Here is a 25,529-nt window from a genome sequence, read left to right as displayed (position 1 = left end):
GATGGACAGGGAGGCCTGGCGTGCTGCGATTCATGGGGTCGCAAAGAGTCGGACACGACTGAGCGACTGATCTGATCTGATATATATATTTGTTGTTTAGTCTCTAAGTCGTGTCCGACACTTTGCAATCCCACGGACTACAGCGCTAACGTATGAAATTTGTCCATATTCATGTGCATTGAATCAGTAATGTTATCCAGCAACTCATTCTCTGTTTCCCTCTTCTTTTGCCTTCTGTCTTTCCCAGCATCAGGATCTTTTCTAATGAGTTGGCTGTTTGCATCAAGTGGACAAAGTACTGGAGCTTCAGCATCAGTCTATTCAATGAGTATTCAGGGTTGATTTCCTTTAGGATTGACTGGTTTGATCTCCTTGCTATCTCTCTATATCTAGATAGTCCAACCTGATTTTGTGTGGTCACACTCAGAGTCTGTCTCTTGGGACTATCTGCACCCCTCAATTCCAATTCGCTCTCCCTAGATGCGCTGGGAGCCTCTGGTTCCCCTAGAAGCTTGTTCACGGGGTCCCTGGGTACCAGCCACACTCTCCGGATCCCATCCTGGTAGCGCGCTCTCTCCTTGCGCCTGCGTCTGGGCTAACAGCTTCAGGCTGCGCTAGCCGAGCTTTCAAAGTCCGCGGGCCGGGAGTCTCTGGAACCCTCCCGGGCGCCGCCCCTCGAGTCCTCGCAGACCCGTAGCGGCCGCGGCTTCCAGATTCAATCGCTGGCGGAGGCCAGGCTTCACTAGGGGACGCAACGACCTTGCGAGCGGGAGGCGCCCGGGGGGAAAGCTCGGGGCTGGCAGGAAATAGGACGCTCTGTTCCTGAGTCGGAGCGGTAGCCAGGGTTTGGGGTTCGGGTCTGGGGACCAGCTCCGGCTGCCCACAGCCCTGGAGCTATGCCCCTCGGGGGTCGCACACCGAGCCCTGGAGGCCCCAGCTCCCTCACCCGCACCCGACACCCCTCCCCCCGCCACCTCCCACCCCGGGCTGACCGTCCTTTATCAGATCAGAACAGTTGACGAAAACAATGGTTATTTCAAGTTGACAGGGCGATGACCCCTGATAAAAGCGAGTGTTAATTACAACGGTTGCCTGGGACAAAGTTTACCGCTTGCATCAAGAAGTGGGGGGGGCGGGGGGGTGTTAGATCTTGTGGGGTGAGTGTATTTTAAACACGTGATCGCTTTGAGACTTTGCGATCTCTCGGGGGCGGGGGGCAAGAGTGAGGGTAACTGTCTGTAAAACAGTAGAAAGAAAAAGCCACAGTTTCGGGGGGCAAGGGTTAAGGGTTTCCTTTTGGGAGCGCAGTGCCGGGCACAGAACACCAAGTTTCCCTAATTATTCAGCTGGAGCCCGCCTCACAAGGCGAGACATTCGCACAGCACGAATCCAGCCTGGCGGCCGGCTGCTCCGGGTGAAGTGAGCCCTTCATTTTCCCGATCAGCTCAGGAGGCGAAATAGTGAAACCCCCAAATCCGCTTCCTTACGTGGTTGCTAAAAGGGCGCGCGCAGAGCCTAGAGGGTGGGGGAAATTACAAGTGCAAGTGACTTTGGGTATACTAAGGTTAGTGATTCCCCCCACACCCGTTATCTGGGGATAACGGAATCGTAGATTCTAAGTTTCAGTGTCTAATGAGTTGCGGGGGCCGCACATCACTCTTAAAGCCCTTGTCAGGCGCGCCCCAAGTTTGTGGCTGGCGCGCGGACGGCTGGGCCGAGCGGGGGTGGGGAGGGTCTCCAGTCCCAGGCATTGCGCTCGGGGCTTCTGCTCAGTTTCCTGCCTCGGAGTGGCCGCGTCCGCCCCAGCCCAGAGCAGTGTGTGCAATCCAGAAACTCGATAGGAGGCAGCAGCTGATCACCCACCGCCCTAAAAATAATCCGCTCGGCGCCCGGCGCGCTTCGGCCAGGGGAAGGAAAGCGCTGGCTTCGGGGTGAGTGAGTCTGTGTCTTTTTCATAAATCTCATTTCAAGAGTTTCAAGGATAACCCTCAGTTGTCGATTTTGATCTAACAGCAAGCGGAAGGCTCCCGCGCTCTCTCGCAGCGCTTCGCCTTCGCTATTTCTAGGACTGAAGGGACCCGGCCCCAGCCCTGGGGAAGAGAGGGCGTGGGGATCAGGTTTCCAGCTGTACTTAGAGAACTCTGGCCGGCTCCTGCTTAAACCAAGTGGATAAAGTGCAAAAAGTTAATACAATTGTGTTTTGTTTTGTTTTTCCTTTTAGATATTTCCCGTCTTGTTCACGAAGTAACTTTCTGCTTAATTTCTGTCCCTCTTTGCTTTATAGGAGTTCTGCGTCCGGCTTTGAAATTTATACTTAAAGACAGAGTAGGAAGCTGGTGTTTTGAAGGTAAAGCAAGTGCACCAGTGGGGGTTTGAAGCAGCGTCAAGCGATTACCCAAGGTATCTATTTCTTGCTATATTTCTACAGATTGGGATTTTTTTTTAAGGCCACTGGAGTGTCTGTGTAAGGAATCTTATCTACTTAGTAGTTTCAACATTTCCTTTGGTGTGCAACAGAACTTTGATGGGTGTGTTGAGATCAGACACTAAATCAGATGTCTGTCCTTTTTGCTGATGATTTCCTGCTTGGTTCTGTAGTTCATAGATAAATAGACCAATATCTTTTAATTCATGTTTTATAAACCATGGACTGAATAACTTCAAATAACTTATTATTAAATCCATTGATTTTCCTGAGTGATCCAATCCTGAGCATACCTGAGATGATGATAAAGCCCTGAATAAGTTCTTTAAAATATCGTGTTTCTGTCTTACAGTGTAATTTGGTTAATCTCTGAATAAGTAAAGGATGAGTTATTTTGTGTGTGAGAATGAAAGCTTTTATATTGCATTTAGTGTGCTTTCTTCAGGGGTCACCAGCTTGTTAAATTCTCTGTGATTACTCTTCCATCAGAACGGATACTGTTTTCTGGTGAACAGTGAAGAGTGCTAGTTTTCACTTTATTTTATATTCATCAACTGAATCCAAATGTTTTCAGTCCTGAGGGTGTGGAACTTTATAAGATGCATTTCAAGGCACAAGAACACTGAGGGTAATATCCATGAAATCTTAAGTTTGGTCACCAAGATCTGTAGAAAGAGCTGTTCTACAGACCATTCCTGTAATCAGAGTTTCACTTTTGGTGTTTGTGTTTCAAGTTCACTGGGTCAAATTCTCCAACCCTATCGACTGTCATAAACACTTGAACGTCTTTCTGTGTGTTTATGTTTGTGGGAAGAAGAATGTCCTGTCTTCTTCTCTGGCCTGCTTCCCTCTCTCTCTTCTCTTTGATGCTGGGGCCTGTCAGTGTTGGCTGAACTAGAAAGCTCGAAGGGGCGGGGCTGTCGGGTGTCACATGAGGGCATTTATCTGGGGAGAGCAGCAATTTATACCTTTCCAAAGTATCCCCAACTTAACCTGGGTTCCAGGAGGGAAACCCTGAATGACAGTTGGAGATTTAAGAATTAGTTTAAAAATCCTGATTGAATAAAATGCCTCAGGTGAACACAAATAATGTCAACAGGTCTACAATAAGTATACTTTTTCTCTGTCTTTATTCATGTTGAGTTGTAAGAAGAGTTGGCTGTTAAGAGTGTGCCACATGCAGGCTAGGTGTCTGGAGGAGGGGACTAAAGGGCAAGGGGAAGAGGATGAAAGAAGAGGCAGAAGAAAAAGCAAAAGGAGAGATGCAGTGAGCAGGTTGGGAGCCAAGGGGAAATGTGAGGTTTAAGAGTATGGCAGAAGGAAAATAGCATTCTAAAGTTTTTACTCTATCCATATGCACTTTAGTGAGATTATGTCATTATGTATTTCCCAATCTTTTGAATCATAACTTTTACATTATACCAAGACCTTTTGGGTTTTATCTAGTCTGATTTATACAGCCTAAGACCATAGGGACTGTTTCTGCCACGTGCACGTTGAATTCTTGGTGCCCAAGTTGCATGGTCAGCATCAATAAATATTTTTACACTTAATTAATACCTGAAGTCCCAGACGTCAAGTGCATGGCTCAAAATGTTCTTGGACTTTTTCAGGTTATTGTACTTCTCTGATATTTTCTTTCCACAGTTACACAGATTTATCCAAAGGTTACTTAATTGGTAGGTTTCAGGATTGATTAGATAACTGGCAGGCAGTGCTTATAGCTAATTAAGTGTGTATATATATATATATATATACACACATATATATCTATGTTTTGCAAATTCAGTTTATATTTTAGCAGCTGCCTTAATGATCATGATGAAATATCAAGTTTTAACATTGAATATAGCACTGAAATACTATAACTTTCAATAACATTTTAAAACTAGTTTAAGAAAAATGGGAAACCCCAGTGGCTCAGGAGGTAAAGAATCCACTTGCAGTGCAGGAGATTCAAGAGATTCAATTCTTGGGTCAGGAAGATCCCCTGGAGAAGGAAATGGCAACTTATTCTAGTATTCTTGCCTGGGAAATCCCATGAACAGAGGAGCCTCGCAGGCTACAGTTCATGGGGTCACAAGAGTCAGACAGGACTGAGCATGCACATGCAATGAAAAAAAAATAAAAAAGTAAGCAAAGAAAAAAAAAGCAAAAAGAATTTCCCAGTTAGTTCCAGGAAACAGTTTATGCGTGCCTTTTGATTAAGTAAGCTTAAAGTTTCCTTTTATCATTTCTATTAAGTAAAGGAAATAGTCTTAAAAATTCCATTACAAGCTATTTTTTTGTTTCTATTTCCTCTATTTTTATCCAAAATATCCAACATATAATTATAAAACTCAGAACTTCCATTTTATTGATAATTTTAAAAGCTCAAGTCCTTTTGATTCTCTTATTAAGCTTAGAATCTTAACAGTTGGTAAGGATTTGGCAAGTGTATAAGCTGATCTTGAGTTGTTTTTTTTTTTAATATAATATTTTTTTAAAAAGATGAAAAAAGGTCTTGACTAGAGAGCGTATAAAAAAGTATTACCAGAAATAATGTATGAGGAGAATTCTATATGACCATTGACAGACTGTCAACACACAGACTTTCTAACTAGTTCTTCTATTCATATGTTTTATAAAAATTTTGTTTAAAATTTGGTTTCTCCAATAGTTTGCCTCTGCTGCCTATCTTTTCTGTATAACACACTTTGTTTCTTTCTAGGAAACTATATGATTCGTGACCATCGCTAAATCAATTATGAATGAAAGGGAAGAGAGAAGAGGTACCACTTTAGCTATCCAAATCGTTGCCAACCTTGAATAATCTAATTCAGAATCCAGGGTGACATAAATATGGAAAAGAAACAAAGTCAAGGGAGGTTGAAATCATAAAATACTACTTATTTTAATATGAATAGATAAGAAGTTTCTTTAAAAAATATAAGTCGGGAGCTATATGATGGAGTGGAATGAACATGGTTTATAGTCAGACACACGTGGGTGTGGATTCCAGCTACTCTACTGGTTGGGAAGTTACTGAACCCATCTGAACACCCATATCATCATCTGTAAAATTCGATGAGCTCCACAGATATTGCTTCATGGTTCTGAGGGCTTACATGGTATATGCAAAGCTCGCAGAATGTAGTAGGTGCTAAGTAAATAGCGCTGCAGCCCATGAGGGGGACCGCTCAGTCCACTGTGTGCTGCATCCATGGGGTCGCAGAGTCAGAGTCGACCGAGCGACTCCACAACAACAAATAAATGGTAGGCATTATAGGAAGTTTTCCGAACACTAAAACTCTTGGTGGCATTTCACGGTAGTAAGAATTCATTTAAAATGTAAGTCAGAGCTTGTCACTCCTCTCATCTCCACCCTCTCAGTGGCTCCATTGCATTCCGAGTAGAAGCCAGAGTAGAAGCTCCGTGTCCCACAATGGCTAAGATGACCGTGTGTGATCTTGTCCTCTGTTTCTTCTCCCAGCTTGTCCACGTCTCCTCTGATGGAATACAGCTCTCCAATAAAAAGGCATCCTTTGTTTCAAAATCTGAGTAGAGTGCATTTCATGTAAAAATATTGTCTGATTCTGGGACCTGTGTAGTTTCATTTTCTTGTCACTTGAATTATATTTAATTGGTCTTAAACACTTGATTTTACTGTTGTTCAGAGAAAGGCTGTATGCTGGTGGACTCCACATTGCTCTCTTGGTATTACTGTTTCCTGCAGTGAATGAAATGCTGCAGTAAATTGTGTTCAGCTGAAGTTGTTTGTGAAAGCATTTTCAATGAATGACCATGGGAAAGGATTTGATATTACAGCATTTTGACTTTTCAGTCAGTTTCATCTTCCCCTCCTTTTTCTGTATAAACAACCATTTTTGGTTTTTGATAATTTATTTAGACAAACACTCTTTGGAGGTAGCACTATTGGTAGATATCAATTATAATGTATTTTCCAAATTAAAATGGAATATTTTAATCAGGAAAAAAACTATTGACAAGTGGACCTTATAGGATGTATAAGGCCTTTCTAAGTAATTCTCAAATAACTTTGACCACAAAGATTTCCTATTTCTTCAGCTACAAAGATAAAGGGGGTTAATTTTATGAAATAATACCTCTTTAAGGCTATATGCCTCATAGCTCAGTTGGTAAAGAATCTGCCTGCAATGCAGGAGTCTGCCCGGGTTTGATTCCTTGGTCCAGAAGATCCCCTGAAGAAGGAAATGGCAACCCATTCCACTCTTCTTGCCTGGAAAATCCATGGACAGAGGAGCCTGGTGGGCCACAGTCCACGGGGTCACAAGAGTCGGACATGACTTAGCAACTAAACCACCACCACCAAGGCTATAATTTAATGAAGGAGAATTTTGTAGTAAGAGGTTTTTCTTCCTTTCTCTCCCTTTTAGAGTGAACTATATAAGAAGAAATGAGCCTTTCATTCTGCGGTAATAACATTTCTTCCTATAATATCTATGATGGTGTGTTACAAAATCCCTGCTTTGTGGATGCCCTTAACCTGGTTCCTCATGTCTTCCTGCTGTTTATCACTTTCCCAATATTGTTCATTGGTAAGTAACCTACTTACCAAAGTAGAACATTCTTTTTTGTTGTATTTCTATGGTTAATAATTCCTTTTTGACATCCAGTTAACTTATTGAGAGCAATCGTTCTGGCAGTGTTGTTTGCATCTCTGCCATGGAACACAGAAGCTGGCATTGTTCAAAAAGGGTATTCGAATCAAGTGGAATTAAAATTAACATTGTCAAAGAGAAATGGCTAAAAATGCAGACTATTCATAATCTTGGCTATTTGGGTTAGTGAGAAATCACAAATAAATCTCAAAGAAGTATCAGGTATAAGGAAAATTATAGTGATGCAAAGAAAGCCAGAGCCTGCCTGGAAGAGTTTAATAGCATAAATTATAGTAAAATATGTTAAATGTAACTAATTTTCAAATAATGAAGTTCTTTTGGGAACAATTTAGAGATGAATCAGTATTCTTTTCAAAGAATGCTTCAGGGGTCCGTTTTGTCCAGAAACAGAAATTTCTTCCTTCAGTACTTTTACCACTCATATCTCTCCCAACCCCATTCATTCTTGAAGTTTACGGGACTTCTCTATAGTTGAAAAATTGAGAGAGAAAACAAAACAAAAACAGCGGTGACAAGAGACAGAAGTAGGGTCTTGTCTTAGCACGCCATATATGAGTTGGCATTGCGCTGTTTTTGAGGGGAAACCATCAACATTTTCTAACATATAATCTGGTAACTTAATTTTTTTCTTCAATGAAGAGCTAAGGGTGAACCGGTAATGTTCTTGAGCCTCCTTAAAAATCTCATCAATGAACAAAGCTTTAGCTTTCTTTCAGAAAATATCAGTAGCACTATTGAACGGTGCTGGCTGAGTCATGGGTTATCATCTTTATTCCATGACATGCATGTGAATAAGAGTTGACACAGCCAGTGGGCCCTATATCTTGTCACTGAGTGTGACCATTTTATTTTTTTGGTTAGGCCTCCCACAGATCCCATCTTTTGAAAGATTTGAGACTTTGAATTGCTTTTATTAACATCATCATTAATTTATTTTTCTTTTGAATGAATGAGATCTGTCAATAAGAATCGTGATGAGCATGAAATAACCAGGTTGTCACCCAGAGTTTGTTATTCCTGAGCTAGACAGCAAAGTTGATGTGTTAGCTTAGGGAAGCTTGGAAAAATCCTTTGAAATTATTCCTTTTTTTTTTTTAACATAATGAAAATAGAGAAGGATTTATGTTGCCACCCTAGAAAGGAATAAGGTTTTAGGACCTCCTCTCCCTGATCTGCAAAGCATATCACAATGTAAATTATTCTCATGATTATAATTAATTCTTTATTTCTTTACCTTTTCCTCCTTTTTTCAGGGTGGGGGAGTCAAAGCTCGAAGGTACAGATTCATCACAACACATGGCTTCATTTTCCTGGACACAACCTGAGATGGATCCTTACATTTGCCCTTCTGTTCGTGCATGTTTGTGAAATAGCGGAAGGCATTGTTTCAGATTCGTAAGTGACTCCATTTAGTTAATGGGATTACGCTGTCCTAGTGGAAATGTTGATATGGATAGTAGCTAAGAGCGTACCAAGTCAGCCTTAACTTTTTGGTTATAACTTATCAGGCGCCACAGCAGTCACCAATTTTATACGGTACACATGCCTATTGTCCTGTGTTTTCTGTACTGTATCCTTTCTCTGCTAACACAAGTTCAGATCTCTGGGGTTTGTGCTCATTGCTGTGCTTTCTGTTTCTTTATCTGCATTGCGCTGGCAGAAAGTTTTCTCCATTTAAACACCTCAATGATTATCTTATTTTTCAAAACAAATATAAATGATAAGAACAATTGTCTGTATTAACATACAGCTCTAACTGGCATAGTTGTTGTTGTTGTTCAGTCGCTAAGTCATGTCCTACTCCTTGCGATCCCATGGACTGCAGCATGCCAGGCTCCCCTGTCCTTCATTATCTCTCAGAATCACATCCAATGAGTTGGTGATGTTATCTAACCTTCTCATCCTCTGTCGCCCTTTCTCTTCCTGCCCTTAATCTTTAAGAGCATCAGGGTCTTTTCCAATGAGTTGCCTCTTTGCATCAGGTGGCCAAAGTATTAGAGCTTCAGCTTCAGCATCAGTCCTTCCAATGAATGTTCAAGGTTGATTTTCTTTAGGATTGACTGTTTTGATTTCCTTGTCATCCAAGTTTAATATATTTATGTATAAATATATAACCAGTTCTCAGATATTTCTATTTATTTTGTAAAACTGCAGAGATAGATGAGGCAGGCATTAAAAGAGTCTGAGAATCAATGAGGATATGACTACAAATTGAGGCAGAGTACATAATTATTTCAAAATCATGATTTGCTATAAAACCCCTATTTTTAAAGGAATTTTCTCTTTCTTATAGAAGAAGTTTATATTAAGCAGTTAGAATGTAATGAATTCTATTTATAAAGCTGAACATAATGCATGATAATATTTTTATTACATAATAGAAAATAAACACAAGTAATAGGGAAACTTTGATTATGAAATTATGCTAAATGGTGTATCTTTCACTGAAGAATTGATAGGAAAAAATCTTTAAAGTCTATGAAATGAAAGCTTCAAAACTCATTTTCTTCTTATCTAATAAGAACCTCCCCTGACATCTGTTTATGTTTTTCTGTTGCAATAAACAAGGAGTGAAACTTAGAGACTTTTGTCATGGAGCCATCTATTTTGTAATGTTTTATGATAGTTCTTTGCATTTATGTACACATCTTAGTTTCTGATTAAAAGGAAAATTAAAGACCCTAAGTCTCCTCTCCAAGCATTTAGAAGCTTATCAGCCATTATTTTATTGAGAATTGCTTACAACTCTTTGGCATATTTATGCTATGTTGTATTGCTGCTGCTGCTGCTGCTGCTAAGTCGCTTCAGTCGTGTCCGACTCTGTGCGACCCCACAGATGGCAGCCCACCAGGCTCTGCTGTCCCTGGGATTCTCCAGGCAAGAACACTGGAGTGGGTTGCCATTTCCTTCTCCAATGCATGAAAGTGAAAAGTGAAAGTGAAGTCGTTCAGTCGTGTCTGACTCTTCGCGACCCCATGGACTGCAGCCCACCAGGCTCCTCGGTCCATGGGATTTTCCAGGCAAGAGTACTGGAGTGGGGTGCCATTGCCTTCTCCGTATGTTGTATTAGCATAACCAATTTTAGTCTTCATTTTTTAATTCCCTTACCATATGGGCTGACCCTCCATGTTGTTATGTGTTTGTATAAAGTGGAAGATAGTAGAAGTCCCATGAGTCCTAAAAAGTTGACATCAAGTAGGGAGAGATGGCTCCTCCTTTCCAGCCTCATGGTTGATGTGTAGGTTCAGAGACTTTAGGACAGAGGCTGAGATAATAATGAGGACATATACTTATGGGGGAAACCTGTTTCATAGCAGTAGTGATGCAAGAGACCCATGCTTAAAACAAGCAGAAATACGCTCTTGATCTTGTGTAGCCTCTCCCATTCTTTAGCTACAGACTCTGATCCTTGCCCTTTTCATCCAGAACTCCTAAAAAGACATCTTTCAGGGACTTTTTTGGTGGTCCAGTGGTTAAGACTTCTCATTCCAATGCCAGGGGCATGGGTTCGATCCCTGGTCAGGGAACTAAGAACCCTGCAAGCTATAAGGCAAGACCAGGGGGGAAGAAAAAAACAAAGACATCTTCCAGTATTTCTGAATAACTGGAAGATTTAGTTTGGTTTCTCTCTTACCTTGTCCTAGTATGGAAGCTGCTTCTACAAGAATGCCAAAGAATATTAATGACACTTTCATGGGTATCTTTTCCTCTTTAACACACTTATTATATTAAGACCCTGCTGATTATGCCTTCCTTCTTTCCTTCTTTCTTTTTTTTTTAAACAAAACTTTATGAACTATTTTTTACTTAAAATACCACAGATGTTAACTGTAGTTTCACTATAAGTGAAATAATGCAAAGACTTTCCTAATTGAATATTGGATTTTTTAAATTAATAGTAATACAAATATTAAAGCTATTGATTTTTCTTTTTACAGAAATACATCCTGTTTTACACAGGTTTTCATAAGAAATGTTCTCTTTTTTTACTTCTGTCTAAATAATTTGTGATTCCAGTGAAGAAACCCTTCTAGGCCTAAGAATCATTTTTAGTTTGCTCTTCAGTATAATTTGATTAGTTTATTACTAAAGCATGTCATTCGTTAAATGAATGCCTTTGGGAATTTATTAGCATTTTTCAAGATAGTCAAATATTTGGTTAATTAATATAATTAATAAGCATTAAGAATTTACTGATTGGATTATTCAAGTCCTTGTGTTGATTATTTTTTACTATTCTTCAAATGATAAAAGCGTGCATTAAAATCACTATTACTGTGTTTTCATTTAGGTTTTTATTTTCCATCATTTTCTCTTTTTTGAAATTGTTTTCTGTGATATATAGTTTTTGGTTTTCTCTTGAACTTTCCTGACTAAAGATTTTCTACCATAATGGGATATATATGCTTCAATACTATATATCTACCATTTGATTATTTATACCAGAATACCGAAGTCTGCAAATTATTCTCTAAAAATAGTAGTGTAGTGTAGTGTAGTATTAGTCATTCAGTTGTGTCCGACTCCCTGCAACCCCGTAGACTGTGGCCCGCCAGACTCCTCTGTCCATGGGATTTTCCAGGCAAGAACACTGGACTGGATTGCCATTCCCTTCTACAAAAAATAGGAGAGGTTAAAGGAAAGAATTGAGTTTGGGGCACCACTCAAAACCTATACTACTTTGTAAGGAGAGCAGTAACACTATGAAAGGAATCTTAATAAAAAGTACTGCTGCTGCTGCTGCTAAGTCACTTCAGTCGTGTCCGACTCTGTGCTAGTATGGTTAAAAATCACTAAAAAAAAAAATACTATAAACATAAACCTTACTGTAGCTTCTGCTGTCTTTATTAATCCTTCATTACTGCCTTCCTTACTGATGATTGCTATTCTTTTTCAAGATAACTTGAATTGACTACTTAATTTATTTATTATAATAATTTCTTATTGAATTTGTTTAAGATTACAAACTTTCTTCTGGGTATGGTTTTAAACTGCATTATATAGGCCTTCACAGGTAATCTGCTTATTTTAAAATTTTCTAAATATTTTTTTTTAATTCTGTCTTTTCTTTAATAATTAAAGAGTATTAGAAGCATTTAAAATTTTTTACTGATGAAATATTTATTTCCTATTTTTTCTCTTTGATTATTTGAACTATTTCTGGGAGGTAGTTGGTGTTTTGTAAGCCAACTCTTACATGATCGTAATATTATCACATTTTCATTATCTTGTCAGTATTCATGACTCCAAATCTCTGCATACACTTGCCTGTTAGACAGCTTCTTTTGCAGATTTATTAGAAACCTTCACAATCCACACATTCCTGTTGAAACATATTAGCTTCCTCTCTCCAATGGGCTTTTCCTCTCAAAATCTTATTTGGTTGTACCATCATCTTCTCAAGCACCCTGGGGATTATTCTCCCCATTGCCATCACCATCACACTCATACTCACTGTTAAAAGTCCTGTCCATGTTGACATTTTCCGAAGGGATTATTTCCTCCATGTTACTGCTGCCAAAGCTTAACTTGGGCTTTCATCATCCCTCATCAGGCCTCTCCCCGTAGTTTCCTAACTACGGTCCTTCCTTTGTGTCTCTCCTCTCACCTCAGACACACATTACCTGCCAACTCCATTATCCATACTACTACTACCAGATTGATCTGTTTCTAAAACCCTAATCTGATGGTACCACTTCCTTGTTAAAGTATTTGTGTTTTCTGCAAGACTAGATTTCAGCTCCTTACCACAGCACATGAAGCCTTTCATTATATCCAAACTCAAACTTTCCATTTAAGGGACATTAAACTTCTTGGAACTTTGCCCATTCTATACCCTGCTTATTAAGTGCTCTTGCACAAGTTTCCGGATGAGTGGCTTCCTTTTTATATTTCAGTTTCCATTGTCAGCTATACCTCTTCTGATATGACCTTCCTAAATTGTTTCTCTTTCCCGCATTCGCAGACTACTTACTTTCTTCTTGATATCATCTGTGTACTAATACATTTAAATCATTTGAGAAAATGTAAATGTTTAGCTGTATGGCATTTTTAATACAAATGGAATTGAGGGCTATCTGCACATTGTCCTGGCATATTTCTTATCTAACTGAAGCTCTTTGTTGCCCTCAGAAGGAAGTGTCATGTCCTTGCAGTCACACTGAATTGCTTAAAGTACCCTTGAATGTATGGGCTTCCCAGGTGGCTCAGTGGTGAAGAATCTGCCTACCAATGTAGGAGATGTGGGTTCGATCCCTGGGTCGGGAAGATCCAGTGGAGGAGGAAATGGCAACCCCACTCCAGTATTCTTGTCTGGAGAATCCCATGGACAGAGGAGTCTGGTGGGCTACAGTCCCCGTGGTTGCAAAAGAGTCTGACACAACTGAGCAACTACACAACAGCAACCACAACTCTTGAACATGTCTAGACTCTCTACTTGGAACAGTCTTCCTATCCTTCCTCTGAGTAGCAGTTCCTCATTCTTAAGGTCTCAGTTTAGAAGTCACTTCTTTCAGGGCTTTCTCTGTCTCAGGCACTAGTTCTACATGAATTCCCAGTCCCTTCACCTATGTTATAATTTCTTGTTTCCAGTTGTTCTTCTCAGTGGACTCTAGACTTTGTGACCACAGACACTGTATCTTATCTTGTTCATTGTTGTATCCCACAATCTAACGCGGTGTCTGGACCAACAAACATATACATGTGTTGAATGAATTAATGAATGTGGAGAAATCATTGAAGACCATGAATGAGTGAGTGAAAGTCGGTCAGTCGTGTTCGACTCTTTGCGACCCCATAGACTAATACAGCCCTTAGAATTCTCTAGGCCAGAATATTGGAGTGGGTAGCCTTTCCCTTCTCCAGGGGATCTTCCCAACCCAGGGATCGAACCCAGGTCTCCCACATTGCAAGAGGATTCTTTACCAGCTGAGCCACAAGGGAAACCCATTGAAGACCATAACGTTTGGGAAAACTATCACAAGAATAAATGTTCTTTCACATACAGTAGAGTTCATATGCAGTTTATTGTTTTTACTCGCTTTAGGTTAAATTATTTCAGCAGTTCTGCCCTTCAAGATAGGAATAGTTATCTATTTGCTTTTGTTGTAAGCATTGTAATGTTTTGTTTAGCTGTATTTATCCAACCCTCCATGTTAGGATAAACCCTTTCAGCAGAATTATATTTCCTTGGGCTTCCCTGGTGGCTCATTGGTAAAAAATCTGCCTTCCCATGCAGGAGGCATGGGTTCGATCCCTAAGTCAGGTAGATCCCTTGGAGAAGGAAATGGCAAACCATTCCAGTATTTTTGCTTGGGAAATCCCACGGACAGAGGAGCCTGGCGGGCTACAGTCCATGGGGCCACAAAGAGTTAGACACGACTTAGTGATTGAGCACTCAAGGTAGTCTCCCTTATTTGTTCTCTTAGCATTCTGTATATAAAATACCTCATTCTGCATTTTAAATATTGGTAAGGGAGCATTTTAATGAAAAAACTGGAAGCAGCAATGAGAAACTGTCTGGAACCTTCAGCTGTAGACACTGACACTGTACCACTCTCTGTAGACGGCGGGAGTCGAGGCATCTCCACCTCTTCATGCCTGCGGTGATGGGATTTGTTGCTACCACCACATCCATAGTATATTATCATAATATTGAAACATCAAATTTTCCTAAGTTACTTTTAGGTGAGTATGATCAAGTGCTGTTGTTATTTTTTCCCAAAGAACTATTTGGTTTTCTTTTTCCTCAGAATAAATTCTCTCAGCACTGGTTGGACTGGAAGGCATGGGAAAACCATAATAATTTATTCTTGTTAGTCTCCCATTCAATGTGGAGATGAAGTCAGTTGTTTATTGCTCTAGGCTGTGAAAACTCCATCCCCTCAGGACATCTAATGAGCAAGTCACCTGAGCTATTTCTGTGTATTTCTGACTCTGGCTTGGGAGTCTTGAGGCATTTCCAAAGACCTGGATACTGTGGGCATGTCACACTCTTCTTGGGATTTCTGTCGAGACAGATATAGGGGCACGGGGAGGCTCTTTGCAGCAGAGTGTGCTCCACTGTATGCTCACAACAATACTGTCTGAGCAACAGCTGCCCCAGAGCACAGCCCCTCACCTCGCATCCTGTTTAGCATTATTTTTTCTAAGCCTCTCTTGCCTTCTTGTCCTGTGGAAATCAGAGACTGTCTAACGTTTTCCCAATGTTATATTCTGCTTTATGCTGAAATGATTGAACTCATCCCAAATAGTTATAAATATAATACTCTGATCCATCCTTGCATTCCTTAATGGACACTTTCATACAGAAAGCTGAGATGAAGATTACAGAACATAGATTATGCATGGGCTGCAGGGGCCTCTGTGTCCTCTAAATAGGCAAGATCGTATGTGTTTGTGTGAATGTTTTGTTTTCTAAGGTTTATGGATTTGGTTTGATTGCTATTTGATGAAAATGACATCGACTACTACAATTAGGAAAAGCAATAATTAAACCATGCAAATATTATTTTATTTGCATATCCAGCAGGCATCAAAATTTGAAGTGAATAAGTGATAAGTGCTGTTTATTTAATTCTGTGTTGCATCACGTTATATGATTTGGTAAAGGTAATCAAACAAAGACAAGTTGTCAGAATTAAATATTACTTTAAAAGGCTTGTCCAAATCCTAATTATCTTAATAGAAAGCTGTTTGGTTCAACATGGTAGGCAAACATTATCAGAGAAATCTTTTTTTTTTAATTAAATTTATTTATTTTAATTAGACCAGAAAGGCAACAGCAAAAATAAATGTGGCATTGAGAATTCGATACTCTAGAGAATGTTTCTGAAAACCTGATGAGGATATAAGAGTTATAAGATGTGATTAGAAAGGAGATATGCATTTTAATAATATTTTAAGAGAAATGCAGTCAGAATCCTGCTCTAAATTTTTATGTAGATATAAGCCAGAGGGCACAAACTGATCATATTTCTGAAAGGACTTATAGAATTAAAAGCTTATCTAACTTTTTCCTTACTTTTGGTTCAGTTCAGTCGCTCAGTCGTGTCCGACTCTTTGCGACCCCATGAATCACAGCACACCAGGCCTCCCTGTCCATCACCAACTCCCGGAGTTCACTCAAACTCATGTCCATTAAGTTGGTGATGCCATCCAGCCATCTATCTCATCCTCTGTTGTCCCCTTCTCCTCCTGCCCCCAATCCCTCCCAGCATCAGAGTCTTTTCCAATGAGTCAACTCTTCGCATGAGGGAGGAATATTTGGATCTAGAAGAGTCACACATTTTTAGAACACATAACTAGTAATTTTGTCCCAACATTACATTATAAACATTACCAAACATATAGAAAATTGAAAGAATTATATGAATACTCATTTTCCTACCACCTAAATTCTTCTATTATTTTCTTCTATTTATTTTATCAAGTTTCTGCTTTCCTCTATTCATCTGTCAATTCATCCCAATTTTTTGATGCATTTTAAAGTATGTTGCAGGAATTGATATTCATCACTTCCTGATTATTTCAGCATGCACATTATTAGCTAAAGTTAAATATTTGCAGTTCTTTTTGTGAGATAAAATTTACATACCAAAGTACAGAAATCTTAATCTACTAAATGCACACACCTGTATAACTCTGTAATGATCTAAAGTGTTGCCATCATCCTTGAAAATTTTCTTGTGCTCCTTACTAATCAGTCCTTTTTTCATCTCTATGTCGGAACATCTAATCTGATTTTTTTCTCACTGTAGATTAGATTTGCCTGTTGCAGAACTTCATGTAGATTGAATCATGCAATGTAAACTCTTCTAAGACTGCTTTCTCTCAGCAGAATTTTTGGAGGCTCATCCATAACAGTTTCCGTTGTATTTTGTTCTTGTGATTTTTGGATTATATTCTGTTATATACCACAAATATTCCATAAATATACTACAGTTTTTCCATTCTCTTGTTAATAGTCTCCTGGACTGTCTCCAGATTTTGACTATCATGAAAAAAAAACAAACTGCTATAAACATTCATGTGCAAGGGGTTTTTTTGTTTGTGTTTGTGTGTGAATTATGTTTTATTTCTCTTGGGTAAATACCTAGGAGTGGAATTGCCAGGTCAAAGGGTAAGGACATGAATGTTTATATTTGTGAGAAACTACTAGATCGTTTCTCAGTGGTTTATTTTACACACACTAACAGCATATGGGAATTCCAGTGGTTTCACATCCATTTGAAGATCTTGATTTTCTAATTTAGCCATGCTGGTGTTTACAGATAACACATTGTGGTTTTAATCTGCATTTCCCTGCTGACTAATGATCTTGAGCAGTTTTGATGAGTTTATTGGCCATTTGTTATCTTTGTGAAGTGCCTGTTCATATCTCCTGCCACTTTTTATGGCATTGCACTTTGATTATGGAGTTGTAGCAGTATTTTGTATATACTAGACACTAGTATGTCATTAGACACATGTTTTAAGAATATTTCCCTCCCAGTCTGTGGCTTGCAAGCTCATTTACTTAATAGGGTCTTTTGATGAGCAGAAGATTTTAATTTTAATGTGGTATAATTTATCATCTTTTCATGTAAAATTACTGCTCTGTCTCTTAAGAAATTTTTGCCTTCCCTCAAAATATACTTCCCACGTATATTCTTGTTTTTTTTTAAGACTCTTTATAGTTTCAGTTTTTATTTTTAGGACCGTGACCCATTTGAAGTTATTTGTGTGGATGGTATATAAGGTGTCACGTTACTTTTTTTCCAAATGTACATCTATGTGTTTGAGCACCATTTGCACACTAGACTTTCCATTTCTCATTGGATTGCTTTGGGACCTTTCTAAAAGATTAAAGCAAGTGCCTGTTTAAATATAATCTATTTCTTGCCTTTATATTTTCCATTCCTTTAATCCATTCATGGACTTTTATGTCATCACTATTCTGTCTTGATTACTATAACTTTGGAGGTCTTGAAGTCATGTATTATGATTATATAGCTTGTTTTCTTTGTTTTTCTCCCAAGACTACTTTGGATAGTTTAATTCTTTTTCATTACCATGTGCAGGTTAGAATCAGGTTATCAGTTTCTACTGAAAAAAAAAAAATTCCTGGTGGGGTTTTGATAGGGATTGCACTGAATGAACAGAACAATTTGGGGGACGAAATGACATCTTAAAAATGTTGAGTCTTGCAGTTTATTATCTACTGTTATAGATCTTTCATTTCTTATAGCAATATTTTTTAAATTTTAATGTAAAGGTCTTTTATGTCTTGCTAAGAATTATTACTAGGTTTTTTGTTGTATTAAAAATTTTATTTTCCAATTGTTCTGCCATTGTATAAATGCAGTTGGGTTTGTATATTGACTTTGCATCTTGCTACCTTGGAAATTCAATTAAAAAATAATTAAAATTACCTTAACTTATTTCTCTGTAAGTTTTTTGGGATTTTCTATATAAACAAACATGCCGTCTGAAAACAGAGGCAGTTATATTTGTTTCTTTTCAAACTTTATGCTTTCTTTTTTATTTTTCTTGCTGTATTGCACTAGGGAGAATCTCTAGTAAAATGCAGGATAAACGTGGTGAGAGGAAATCCTTATCTAGCTCCTGATTTTAGAGGAAAAGTAATCTTTTGTACTTAATTGCAGAATTGATATAGACTTTTTATATAAGACTTTATCAGGTGAGTAAGTTTGCTGCTATGCAAAGCTTTGCTTTCTCAGAGGTTTCTTTTTTTAAAAATCGTGAGTAGCTCGTATTTTACTGACAGACTTTTTTTCTGCATCAGTTGTAACTGTTATATTGCTGTTCAGGTGCTTCTGCTGATGTTCACTGATTGATTTTTCAAATGGTTAAGTAACCATGCATACTGGGCTAAGCCACACATGGTCATGGTTTGTTACCCATGCTATATGTTGCTAGAGTTTATATGTTAGGGTTTTTACATCGATCATGAGGGATATTGGTTGGGTTTTGTTTTTTTTTTTCTCAAAATAGTTTTGCCAGGTTTTTATATGTTGGGATACATAAATGAATTGGAAAATACTTGCTATTTCTGTTTAATGAAGGGCATTGTGTGAGATTAATTTTAATTCTTAAAAATTCAGTAAAATTCATCAGTGAAGTTATCTGGGCCTGGAGTTTTAACTAAGGAGGGGATTTTAAACTATAAATTTATTTCTTTATAATAGACTCTTCAGAGTATCTGTTTCTGTTTATGTCAGTTTTGATAATTACAGTTTTTGAGAAAATTTCTGTTTCATCTAAATTTTTTCTGATTTATTGTCATAAAGTTGTTCAAGATACTCCCTGATTATCCATTTTAAGTACATAGGAGATACAGGGATAACTTTTCCTTTATTCTTAATATTGGTCATTTGTGTTGTTTTCTTGATCAGTCTAGCTGGGGACTTATCAATTTTCTTGATCTTTTAAAAAAGTCAACCTTATTGGTTTATTTTCTCAATTATTCTTTTTCTGTTTTATTGCTATTTTTTACTATTATCTCTCATTTTTTCATTTTGTTCCTTGTTCTTTCCCTACCTTTTTAAGGTGGAAACTTTAGGTCATTGATTTTGGATCTTTTATTTTTCCTAAAATAAATATCTAAAGCCATAAATTTTCATCTCAGTATTGTTTAAGTTACAATTCCTAAATTTTTAATCTGCAGTATTTTCATTATAATTTAGTTAAAATGTTTTCTAACTTCCCCAGTAATTTCTTTTTTAACATATGGTTACTTAGAAATGTATTGTTTAGTTTCCAAATGTTTGGAGATGTCTAGACATCTCAGTGTGTGAAAATACCCCTTCCATTATCTCTGCCTGGTGTTCATACCATATAATCCTCTCTCCTTGAGTGTGAGTGGACCTGTGACTTCCTTCTAGCTAATAAGGTTTGGCAACGATGAAGATATCACATCTGTTGGGATTGCAGCCTTTGTTTATATCTGGATTAATTCAAACAAAATTATCTGAAAATAGAATATCTTAAATTGTCTTTGTTATTAAAAAGTATTGTATTTATATTGAGATTTCAGTAAAATCTTTAAAAATAGCAGTGACGGGTTGTATCTTTTCTTTTTCTGTTTAATTTTCCAGCCTTATTCCTGTATTGGGTAATGGCCTTTATCACAAAAACCATAAAGCTGGTCAAATATTGGCAGTCTGGTTGGGGAATATCAGACCTGCGTTTCTGCATCACAGGCATAATGGTCATTTTGAATGGACTCTTGATGGCTGTGGAGATCAATGTCATTCGGGTCAGAGTGGGTATCTAATAATTTTTGTTTGGTTACTGGAGTTCAGAAGCAAATATTAGAGATCATGGCCAGCTTGGCATCATTAGTATTCAAGAGCCTATACAATGATATATCGTTTATGTGTACAAATATAAAGTTGAGCAATTACTAAGTTCAGACCATTAATTTTCCAGAAATCTCAATATAACCCTGGAATCTATTGATTCACTTGCAAATATTGATTGAGTGCCTAGGATGTGCCAAACAATTATGCTTAGTCCATATTATAGATTAAACTGTTTTCATCAGGAAATTCTACCACTTGTAATTGGTCCAAAGCAAACCTGGCTCAATCAAACTAGTGTATTCTCAGAAATGTCAAGCTGATAAGAAGATAACTTAATCCACTTTCTTCACTTCATTGATGAAGAAACTTCTGTAGACAGAACTCTAGCTTTATAAACAAAGTAACATGATCAAATCTCATACCCTTCTGTGATTACAAATCTGTTGTACTTCCAGCCACATAACACTACCTGTTACATTGTGTGACATACCAGTGACCTGTTTTTCAATGTTCATTTTCTGTCAGAGCACTCTGAATTTGCTATGAATAGCAAGATACATGTTGCCATGGATAGTGGAAACAGCAAACATCAGCCAGACCACAAATTAATAGAGAATGACTCAACAATGCTGTTGATAAAACATTAAATATTTAAGCAATCTGCACAGTGTAAAAATCTTCATTTAGATGACTAAATATCATGAAATATCAGGAAAGGATATCATGAAAGACTGACTTTTAGTGATAACTCTTTTAAAGAAATAATTGATTTTTTAACATTCATCTGAGTGTAATTAAATATGAAATTCTGGAATTTAACTAGAATCTAGTCACAATAAAAGGGAATTTTTTTCTCAGAAGAATATTTCAGAAAAGGATGGAAAGAAGTATGAAAATGTAAAGATTAGTTTCATTAAATGAAAATGTAAAAAAGGTTAAAAATTTATTTTTAATGTGTGGGAAAAGAATCAGGTTAATTGTTACTCTGGAATTTTTCTTATCACAGAGATATGTATTCTTCGTGAATCCGCAGAAAGTAAAGCCCCCTGAAGACCTCCAGGATCTGGGTGTGAGGTTTCTCCAACCGTTCGTGAATTTATTGTCAAAAGCAACCTACTGGTGGATGAACACACTCATCATATCTGCTCATAAAAAGCCTATTGATCTGAAGGCAATTGGAAAATTACCAATAGCAATGAGAGCAGTAACAAACTATGTTTGTTTGAAAGATGCATATGAAGAACAAAAGGTAACCATTTTTCATGTCCATGATTGTAAAGAATGGACCTCTTAATACAAAGGCACTAAGCTTAAATAATGTTAAGCTTTTGTTGTTTAATTGCTCGGTCATGTCTGACTCTTTGTGATCCCATGGGCTATAGCCTGCCAGGCTCCCCTCTCCATGGGATTTCCCAGGCAGAGAATACTGGAGTGGGTTGCCATTTCTTTTCTCCAGGGGATCTTCCCAACCCAAGAATCAAAGCCCTCTCCTGCATTGCCGGTGGATTCTCTTAAATAATAGTAAATAATATTTAGGGAGAGCAGATTTTCTCCATCTGTCTTTCCCAGTAGTTTTGAGTCATGTTAACTGGGCTGCTGGAAATATACTGGAAAAGCCAATGAAATATGTTATGTTAGTTGCCCAGTCACTACATGAAGAGGGAAAGAGAGTGCTATCTTTTCTCTGGCACCTAATGGAAAGTAAGAATTAAAATTAATAGTCATGTATATCAAATCCTTGTCACCATATAATATTAATAATCCACAGATTTTTCATTGTTTCAAGTATCTTAATAATTTTATTATTTAAAGGGAAAATAGGTCATATCCATGAATAACTTTTGAGAAACAAAAATCCTTAAATTAATTATTAATTAAAATTTGAACTCTGCATTTCAAAATTGGGGAACTAAATTAAATAAAGGGGCATCATCTGCCTATTCCATGTATCACTCTATATGTCTGGCAAAATTGATTTCTTCTGGTATTTTCTGTGGATATTTATAACTGCCTTTAAAGATTTAAATATGAGACTATGGATATTTTCAGTTTGTCTTTTTATAATTCTGAGTAGTCTTGTGTGCTATTCACAATGGTAGATCTATTTTATATTGCTGTCACCTACAAATATTATTGTAACTAAAATATGAATATTTATACCAACATTGGAAGGAAATACTGTATGGTGGATCAGTCAAAGAGTTTTTGGCTGTTCTAAATCTAGATCAACAAAGCATTTATGGTAAATGATGAAAATGACCTCTGTTTTGTGTCAAAAATGTGTGTTATGAAATTAATAATCCAGGAAATGGTTACTACAGATGAACCTGAGTCATCACTCTGATTTCACCTCTGGGAAAAGTATTGCATTGTTTTTTAACAACTTCTAAATAAAGATTAATAATATAGTCTAAGCATAGCTTTAGTTTTCTGAATGCTCTTTATAACAGATTTGCTTAAATATCAGTAAGCTTTAAAATATAATCGAATTACTCATCTCACAAGGAGTTGAATATGAAACATAATTGAACTCTACTGCATTGAGTTAGCTTCTTTGCCAAGTCATAATTGTGATTGTTCGGGTCTTGAAATCTTTTCAACAAATGATTATAGAAGTGTGAAGCCATGAGTTGGCATAAGTAGATATACCATTCTTCATTTTGCATCTCTTTAAGTAATAACTAGGAGGCACAAGTCTAACGTAACTTTAAAAAGTATTGACCCCATTTAATGGAGACAGGAAATACCTGGAGAAGAAGCAGTTTGAAGCTAGGATTGATCTCAGAGGGAGAGCCTGAAGAGACGTGAGCGGTCCTGAAGGGTGGGGTTCCCTTCCTGGTAATTAAACTCGGGTAACCTGGATGAAAACCAAGAGTCCTAGCCACTAGACCACCAGAAGCTAGAGACAGAAGCATAGTGGCCCTGGCTTTTGCCCCTATTTGAAAGCAAGAATGTTTCAAGGAGAGAAAAACTGTAATAACAGGTACAAAGTTTATTATTAGAGACATAGCACAATGTGTGGGAAAGCATACAGGAAAACAGTTTGTTTATCAAACTCAGAACCAGGGCAGAGATACACACATAGAGAAAAAGGGTATGGGCATCCTCTCTAGTGAGGAGGGCAATATGTCAGATGCTAGGCAGAGAGACACACCTGGAGAGGAGCTGGAGCATCCTGAGTGAGGAGGAGCTCAGTACAGAGGTGATGTAAATCACTTATAAAACACTCTCTCTGGGACTTTGTTTACCTTTGGCCAATTATTGTTTCTTTCTTCACCCCTGACTGGTCCATGGACCCTCCCCAAGATGTGTGAGCACCTTTTCTCTAAGGTGGATCCCACCGCAGAGGCCTATGGGTGCATGTCCACACTTATGGGGTGGGTTCCCCTCCCTTTTCAACCCCCAAGAAGCCTTCCTGCACACGTGCAAACAGGGAAGTCTTCCTTGACCTCAAGAGCGGGTACTTTATCTCTTTGCTTTAGCAGAGCTCAGCTTTTGCCACTAGCTTTGTCTTTGGAGCTTCTGGGTGAGAACAAAAGCTCAGTTTTACTCCACTTGACAAACACCAGGTGTCTGGCCCAGAGGCACATTGTTTCCTATCTCAGGATGATGTCTTTTGTTTAGCTTGTAGTAATGTGATAAATTAATCTCTTGTGACCTAATATCTTAGATCTTAACTAAACTTCAGAAATCTTAACTAGACTGTCAATAACCTGTACTTTGTATTTCACTATGGAATGAAGCAGGGCAAAGACTAATAGAGTTTTGCCAAGAAAATGCACTGGTCATAAGAAACACCCTCTTCCAACAACACAAGAGAAGACTCTACACATGGACATCACCAGATGGTCAACACCGAAATCAGATTGATTACATTTTTTGTAGCCAAAGATGGAGAAGCTCTATACAGTCAGCAAAAACAAGACCAGGAGCTGACTGTGGCTCAGACCGTGAACTCCTTATTACCAAATTCAGACTTAAATTGAAGAAAGTAGGGAAAACCACTAGACCATTCAGGCATGACCTAAATCAAATCCCTTATAATTGATTACACAGTGGAAGTGAGAAATAGATTTAAAGGCCTAAATCTGATAGATAGAGTGCCTGATGAACTATGGAATGAGGTTTGTGACACTGTACAGGAGACAGGGATCAAGACCATCCCCATGGAAAAGAAATGCAAAAAAGCAAAATGGCTGTTTGGGGAGGCCTTACAAATAGCTGTGAAAAGAAGAGAAGCAAAAAGCAAAGGAGAAAAGGAAAGATATAAACATCTGAATGCAGAGTTCCAAAGAATAACAAGAAGAGATAAGAAAGCCTTCTTCAGCGATCAATGCAAAGAAATAGAGGAAAACAACAGAATGGGAAAGACTAGAGGTCTCTTTAAGAAAATCAGAGACACCAAAGGAATATATCATGCAAAGATGGGCTCGATAAAGGACAGAAATGGTATGGACCAACAGAAGCAGAAGATATTAGGAAGAGGTGGCAAGAATACACAGAAAAACTGTACAAAAAAGATCTTCACGACCCAGATAATCACAATGGTGTGATCACTGACCTAGAGCCAGACATCCTGGAATGTGAAGTCAAGTGGGCCTTAGAAAGCATCACTACGAACAAAGCTAGTGGAGGTGATGGAATTCCAGTTGAGCTATTTCAAATCCTGAAAGATGATGCTGTGAAAGTGCTGTACTCAATATGCCAGCAAATTTGGAAAACTCAGCAGTGGCCACAGGACTGGAAAAGGTCAGTGTTCATTCCAATCCCAAAGAAAGGCAATGCCAAAGAATGCGCAAACTACTGCACAATTGCACTCATCTCACACACTAGTAAAGTAATGCTCAAAATTCTCCAAGCCAGGCTTCAGCAATATGTGAACTGTGAACTTCCTGATGTTCAAGCTGGTTTTAGAAAAGGCAGAGGAACCAGAGATCAAATTGCCAACATCTGCTGGATCATGGAAAAAGCAAGAGAGTTCCAGAAAAGCATCTATTTCTGCTTTATTGACGATGCCAAAGCCTTTGACCGTGTGGATCACAATAAACTGTGGAAAATTCTGAAAGACATGGGAATACCAGACCACCTGATCTGCCTCTTGAGAAATTTGTATGCAGGTCAGGAAGCAACAATTAGAACTGGACATTAAACAACAGA

The 25,529-nt window shown here is 38.1% G+C and overlaps 1 protein-coding gene across 6 annotated transcripts in view; it reads left to right on the top strand.

Annotated features, from left to right (window-relative positions):
• The first annotated feature begins 1,348 nt into the window (after positions 1 to 1,348).
• ABCC9 (ATP binding cassette subfamily C member 9) overlaps positions 1,349 to 25,529 on the top strand; it is a 157,874-nt gene continuing 133,693 nt past the window's right edge. Inside the window, exons 1-7 of one of the 6 annotated variants that reach the window (XM_027541510.1) lie at positions 1,349 to 1,931; positions 2,285 to 2,400; positions 6,823 to 6,984; positions 8,322 to 8,463; positions 14,633 to 14,754; positions 20,166 to 20,332; positions 21,379 to 21,621. In XM_027541510.1, coding sequence (XP_027397311.1) covers positions 6,843 to 6,984; positions 8,322 to 8,463; positions 14,633 to 14,754; positions 20,166 to 20,332; positions 21,379 to 21,621 — 816 coding nt within the window. In that variant the 5' untranslated portion in view covers positions 1,349 to 1,931; positions 2,285 to 2,400; positions 6,823 to 6,842. Of the gene's footprint in view, positions 1,932 to 1,991; positions 2,184 to 2,284; positions 2,401 to 6,822; positions 6,985 to 8,321; positions 8,464 to 14,632; positions 14,755 to 20,165; positions 20,333 to 21,378; positions 21,622 to 25,529 lie in introns of those variants that run through there. The other 5 variants (XM_027541508.1, XM_027541509.1, XM_027541504.1 and 2 more) reach the window with 5 other exon arrangements.

Source organism: Bos indicus x Bos taurus, chromosome 5, assembly GCF_003369695.1.
Source record: "Bos indicus x Bos taurus breed Angus x Brahman F1 hybrid chromosome 5, Bos_hybrid_MaternalHap_v2.0, whole genome shotgun sequence".
NCBI lineage: Eukaryota > Metazoa > Chordata > Mammalia > Artiodactyla > Bovidae > Bos > Bos indicus x Bos taurus.
This window is presented reverse-complemented; position numbering and strand designations above follow the sequence as displayed.